The sequence below is a fragment of the Lactuca virosa genome, chromosome 1 (genome assembly GCF_052849685.1).
Source record: "Lactuca virosa cultivar CGN04683 chromosome 1, Lactuca_virosa_CGN04683_v6, whole genome shotgun sequence".
Taxonomy (NCBI): Eukaryota; Viridiplantae; Streptophyta; class Magnoliopsida; order Asterales; family Asteraceae; genus Lactuca; species Lactuca virosa.
In genome coordinates, this window is record NC_136426.1 from 137969052 (window position 1) to 137976011 (window position 6960).

Sequence of the window (6960 nt, forward strand, 5' to 3'; positions counted from 1 at the left end):
CGTGTAAAATTCATAACTTCTACATACAGACTCCGTTTTCAACTGTCTTTTTATTGTTGAACTCCTATAAATGAGAGCTTCAATTTTCATTTAGGTTGTGTGGGCTAAAAATCGCTCGATCTAAAATTCGAACTCTGGGATGTACACTACTATGCCAAATCTTAGAAAATTCATAACTTCCTCATACGAAGTTAGATTTGGACGTTCTTTTTATGCACGCTCTCAGGTTTAATGTATAATACGACTTTCGTTTAGATCGCTAAGGCTAAAAAGCACTTTATCGTATCTCACTTTTTACGTCACACAGCGTCGTGTCGGTTTTGTTGCGAAACTTCGACATGTCATAACTTCTTCGTTATAACTCGGATTTCGGCATTCTTTATATCTTCGGAATCCTTGTCACGACCACTACAACTTTTTTCATAGATATCGAGTTTATCTAACATTTTATTTTTGACGCTTATTTTTATTTTATCTTTACAAACAAGTATATAATCACATAAAATCACATAATTCACATAATATTCAAGTAATTCATCTTTATTACTTTAAAATAGGTTACAATGATTGACCTTGACTATTACATCATCAAATTAATGCTTAGCCTAGAAACACGGACGTTCCATTTTGTAAGCATTAAACATTTCCAATTCTGACGTCCCAAAAATAAGACCCAAAAATTTCATTTTTCAATCAAATAAAACATTAGCCCAAAAACTCATCATAAATCTCAAAAGGATCAAATGTATCAAAACATCAAAAATTATCGGAGTTATCATGAAAATGCGGAACTATATTGTGTGTGCACTGCAATCACCCCGAGCTCTTCTCTTTTGCACCAGAAGTACCTGAAACATAAACTGAAAACCGTAAGCACGAAGTTGAGTGAGTTTCCCCCAAATACCACATACCACACATATGAAACATATAATGGGCCCCGCCTGATGAGTGTAACGGGTCCGCCCTAACTCGCATAACGGGTCCCGCCCACTGAGTATAGGGCGTCGACTAAACTAGCATAACGGGCCTCGCCCTAACTCTCACAACGGGCCCCGCCCAACATATAAACATACAAGTATAACAAGTAATGACATACAAATTACCCATTGGGCCCCGCCCACTAAGCATACATGCACATGCAAGAGTCACGCAGACATCTAGCACCCTAACATAATAAACCATAGGTCGGCATTGGTGCCTTCGACCCGCTAAACACAGTGAGAAAGACTCACCTCAGACTGCTGAATCTCATAGATAAATCTCTAGTTGCTGGCCCGCTAAAATCCCCGCGCTATCAATCACAAAATAACATCCAATTAATAATTTGATCCCGACTCACACTAAGGGGTTGTTTGGTACAGAAAAATAAGTGTAGGGAAAAGGAATTGATTCCTTTTCTCTTGTTTGGTTAATACAAAAAATTAAGGAATTGAGAAATAAATCAATTCCTTTTCCATCAAATCCATTCTCTATTTTTAAAAGAGAAAAGAGAGAAACGAAAGAAGAAGTCGTGATCGAGAATCAAAAGAAAAAAAAAAAGCGGAGAAATCAAATTGCCCCCATTCGAACCCCACTACCTGCAATCGATCAAGATTTATCAATCAAATGTGGCTACTGGAGCCATACACTTGTTTTTTTTTTCCTTCTGCGTTCGATTCCGCCTCCGATTCCCTTCCATGTTCGATTTTGCCTTCAAGTTTGGACAGGATGTCGGCCTAGGTCTTAGTCCTGCCTTTTGTGTTCGTTTGTATATCATGATTCTTCTATTGGTCGATCTTGGCATCCCATGATTCTCCGATTAAGGTAAAGTACAGTCTGTATCATTGATTTAATTGCTCCTGTTTAGTTGTAATTCATTTGTTTTTGTGAATTATAGTTTGTTTTATGTGCTTATGGTTTGACCGATTTTTGTTGAAGAAGATGATAATTTTTTTGATTTTATGCAAGTACCTATGTTGTTGTTTTCTGAAAGTAGTCCTTAATTGCTCCTGTTTAGTTGTAATTCATTTGTTTTTGTGAATTCTAGTTTGTTTTAGGTGCTTATAGTTTGACCGATTTCTGTTGAAGAAGATGATAATTTTTTTAATTTTCAGCAAGTACCTATGTTGCTGTTTTCTGAAAGTAGTCCTTCACAAAATAGCTAAAAGTAAACGACATGGAAAAATACATGACACCCTCCGACCTAGTTGGTCATTAGAATTTGGAACATCATACGTAGGTTTTTCATATTATTTCATCAACTCATCTTTCAGGAATATCATAAAATAAGTACATTTTTTTCATTTAAAATCCAATGGACTTACCAAAGGGCTTCTAGCCTAGCGGTATTAGGTGGTGCCCTCCCTCCTTGAGGTTGAGGGTTCAAGTCTCGTCGTGGATATACATGGATTTAAGTGTTAGTTTAGGAATAGTTATATATTATATTTGCCCGTTAAAAAAAAAAAAAAAAAAAAAAAAAAAGAAAAAAAAAGAACAAACCAATGGACCTTGCGACGTTACTTTTTCAATGCTCCATTCTCCAATCTTATCTCTTACCAAAATATTTTTTGCATTTTTCTAAATTTAGTTTGCGATGCGAAAACTCACGAATTTTGCGTGTTGGTTTTCAATGGCTTTTCAGGTTACTTTTTCTTTCTTTTTTGTGAAAAATAATATTATGGATCCCATATCTAAGATAAGTATTTCTTGCAAATATAACTTTTAGTCAAAGTGATTAAGATGTTTGACTCTCGTTAGGTTCTATGTTTAATATGTCTACAAATCTTTTTTCTGCAGATTTTCGTTAGAAATAGTAACTTTTTGCCAAAGTGATTATGATGTTTGAGTGTTTGACTCTCGTTAGGTTCTATGTTAATATGTCTACAAACCTTTTTTCTGTAGATCTTTTTTAGAAATAAACTTTTAGCCAAAGTGATTAAGATGTTTGACTCTCGTTAGGTTCTATGTTTATGTCTACAAACCTTTTTTCTACAGATTTTTTGTTGCTCTAAATATAAAAGAAAAACAGAGCGTGATGGAGAATCGAACCCATGCCATCCAACATAAGAATGATACCTATGTAACATTTGTGTTGCATTTAGTTTAACTTAAATTTTAAAAACATTTTACAGAAATGCCTATCTTAAAACTATTTTCGCAATTTATTATATTCTGTACAACTACATTTATTTTTCGAAAACAAAAATCATTTTCACGGAAAAAATATCGGATTCCCGTGAAATTTAAAAAAATTCACAAGGTAAAAAGCAAGTTTGCAGAATTGGAATATTTTTACTTTATTTCTATGCTACAAATTTCGTCCTCCTTCAGCTATGCTACAATACCTTTGGTTCGCAAATTCGGTATTTAAATGGTTATTTTCAGATATTCTTTAATTATGTGGTGATAAAACGAACCCAAATATTATCAGTTTAGTGAATAATTCATCTTTCATCGCATAATCTAAACTTTCTAAACTAAGTTTTCTAAATTTTTTTCGATATGGTCCATATAGACTTTTTATTTATTTTTATACATTTTAATTAAATAAGTTAGAAATTATTTTAATATATAAATAAACGATATTTAGTATAATACATATCTATATAACTAGGGATTACACTTAGTGCAATGCATCGGAGACCTTATGTACGCACAACAACAGAAAATTATTTACAAAAATGTTAAATTTAATCACATAAAAGTGTTTATCCATGGTTTGTTAGAAAAAAATATAAATGCACTTGTTAAAATTTGTCTAATGTTTTTTAAAAAGAGGTTTATCATCAAAAAAATGTTAAAAATTATGTAAAAAATTGAAAAAGAATATGTAAAAAATTACATTATTTTGTAAAAGGGTAAATTTGTAAAAATACCTAATTTTGAAAAAACATACAAAAACAAATTTGTAACAAAAATTGGAGCAACATTGTAAGAAAAAGTTGGGAAATTTACACCCATATATCCTACTTCCATCATCAAAAGTGGCCAAAGATTCAGTCATATAGAGTTATTAACCCAAAAACACAAAGTACAAATCACACCCACAAAAATACCTTGTTTAAAACTACAAAAATAATATTATTCAAAAACATACCCAGCCTCTGCAAAGTGGGATTTCACCAATGCAAGAGCTCTTGAACGATGAGAAATCTTATTCTTTTCTTCCTTAGGCATTTCAGCATAACTATAACAACAACAAAAAAACATCAAATCAATCTGCTACTTTTTGTCATTATCAATCAAGAATTATGCATATGATCATATAGAAATTGGATTACGTTTGATCATAGCCATCAGGTTGGAAAACTGGATCCCATCCAAAGTCATTTGGTCCTCTTGCAGGAACAATCTTCCCCTGATAAATTGTACATTTTTGAGTTAAATTCTTTGTAATACAAATTAAGCAAACAAAATGAATGATATATAAAGCATACCATGGTCTTTCCCACAAATGTAATGGGTTCAAAATTTGGTCCTATAGCAAGAGAAAATATACACAGAGCATAGGCTGATTTATCATCATATGCCATCAACATATTGTTTAGACCTACAAAAGTGATTCTTCAAGTGCTTAACAAACATGATAAGATCAAGGTCACATTTTGAATAGGAATTGATTTAAGTACCTTCATGTCCAAGCTTTTGGAGAAACCACTTGCTGTGAATCCATTGATGTAAGGAAAAGTTAATTGTTTTTATCAGTTTATGCAATGAACAAGAAAGTGCAGCAAAGGAGACTTACATGTAAGGTCCTGCAAACAAAACAATGGCGAATCTGTAAGTTTAAACAATCTCAAGTGTTCTTGAAGAAGGATTGAAGATAATGACTTCAAATTAACAATAATTCTCATCTCGATCCAGAATCTATACTAACCAGGGAGGCCTTTAAGAGCATTGAAACAGAGGCAAGTGTCTTCAACTAGCACCGGTCCTTTCACCTACTCACATACACACATTCCGAATCAGCAAAATGCAACTCTCAAAGAATATCAATGGAGATTACAGATTACGAGTGTATACCTGGTTAGCGGCCAAACGAGCTTTCTCTTTCGCGATATCTTCAGGATCGCCTTGCAGTTCCGGCACTGTTAATTAGCAAAACGATCAATAAAACTGCCACAATAATTCAATAGCGTTTCGGAGATTATTAGGGAGGAGTAATTGAATAATATACATACAGTCGAGTTTAAGCGACTGAAACGGAATGGATTGCCCTAAAATTACTTTAACTTCCTCAAGCTTCTTCGCGTTTCCTGTCACAAACGTTACTGGAGGTAACTTCACCAAACCAGTCCCCGCCGCTAACCGCGCCGCCGCCATTTTCCTGCTCTTTTACTCCTCCGCCACTATCCTCTCGCCGTTCAGCTGCCGGTTTTTCCCTTCGTTCAGTATCAGTGTCCCTACTACTCTAATTTGCCCAAAGCCCAATAGCTTTTTCCAGATTTCCAAATTCCGATTGTGTATTGGATCAAGCCCATATAGAATTTATGGGCCACAATGTCCAGTTTTTAATGACATGTGATAGGATAGGAAGAAAATATTTGAGATGAAGATATGGCTTTTAGATTCATATTTTAGTTAATGTGGTTATACTTATACATACATCGAATATGTCAAAACGACTTTCGGATTCCAACTAACTTTCGTATATTGTCATATTGATAAATATATTGGTTTTATTAATAAAATTTCCGTGGATAATCCTACTGGAGAGCATTGTTGTAATGGAAGATCTCACTTACAATTCGTGCTTATTCATTTTTCAGATTATCGAGGATGTATGGATTCTTGTAAGTTGTTTTTGACATTCTTTTGCAATGTTAAGGATTTGTTAAATTCATTGAGTTTCATTTCTTTTTCCTTGTTGACGTTCTCTTGCTTGATAACAAACAAATACTAACAAAGTTGGAACCGAAGAATTCAGAAGTTAAGTATTATTTCACGAAATGTGCAATGATTTTAAAAATTGATTGTTTAAATGATTAATTGTATCAGAAGAAATAACATAACATATAGAAAACTTGTGAACATGTTAAAAAAAAATTCGCAAAATTCTACGAACTTAGGAAATAACGAAAAAGTTATGCATTCGCTATATATATGAATTTAAAGAATATCTATGTACTACAAGTGCTAATACTAATATTCACCAACATCATGATAACTCCTCTTTCATTTATAAAGAGAATACCTAACACCGAATAGGCAAAGCACGACATCAACTTTTGCTGTTTTTTACCTATATTACCCTCATTGAGCATCACCAACAAACAAGAAAAACTCATTCGAATGTTTAAATTAAATGAATTTCATGAATATCTAGCATGATCATCGTTATCGAAAAATGATATTTCGTTAATTCGTGATCTGTTTCCATGAGTTTGATAGTATAGCATTGTTAATTAAAAATATGGCATCTTCATATACGTAGCTTCAATATAATATATTTTATAGAGTAGTTCTAACTTTTACTCCCTTGATCAATTTTAAGTTTAGGTGTATCATCAAATTTCATCTGTTTCACTTGTTAAGTATAAAAAACATCGTCAATCAGACGATTCCTATATTAAAAAAAAATGTTGGCATATTTTAAATTTTATAATATAATAAAAATGAAATAATAGATTGGAAATGGGGTTGGAAGGGGTTTTTAGGTTTCCAAGAAGACGACCCTCAAAATACGGGCTATGCTGTGTCGTGCTCCGCCGTTGCCTTTATACCAATTTTCAAATTTACCCCCACCACTTTATCATTTTAACAGTCAGTTCCTCACTTCCTCTACTTTCTTCACACAAGTAAACACGCCACGTACACTTCTCATGTCCTCTTGGTTGATTTCAAAAAAACACTTACAATTATTTAAAAGCGAAAGATAATATTCGACCAGATACACAATTCCATCAAACTAAGAAAAAACGAGATATATTTTAAAAATGTTTTCTTAATTAACTTTTATGGAAAAAAAGTATTTCTAGAATC

At 33.0% G+C, this 6960-nt stretch overlaps 1 protein-coding gene and 1 long non-coding RNA gene across 2 annotated transcripts; both read right to left on the reverse strand.

The window, feature by feature from the left end:
- Positions 1-589: 589 nt before the first annotated feature.
- Positions 590-1870, reverse strand: LOC145106830 (uncharacterized). Its single transcript, XR_013707653.1, has 3 exons — positions 1578-1870; positions 1233-1291; positions 590-848 (listed from the first exon to the last, which is right to left on the reverse strand). It is a non-coding gene; the product is annotated as an uncharacterized LOC145106830 (long non-coding RNA).
- A 2093-nt stretch (positions 1871-3963) lies between these two features.
- Positions 3964-5395, reverse strand: LOC145106834 (Inosine triphosphate pyrophosphatase family protein). Its single transcript, XM_079043763.1, has 8 exons — positions 5160-5395; positions 5002-5066; positions 4856-4919; positions 4724-4733; positions 4608-4639; positions 4416-4528; positions 4260-4336; positions 3964-4165 (listed from the first exon to the last, which is right to left on the reverse strand). Exons 1-8 carry the CDS (start codon positions 5299-5301, stop codon positions 4060-4062), a joined length of 609 nt encoding a protein of 202 aa, XP_078899889.1. The 5' UTR covers positions 5302-5395; the 3' UTR covers positions 3964-4059.
- Positions 5396-6960: the final 1565 nt, after the last annotated feature.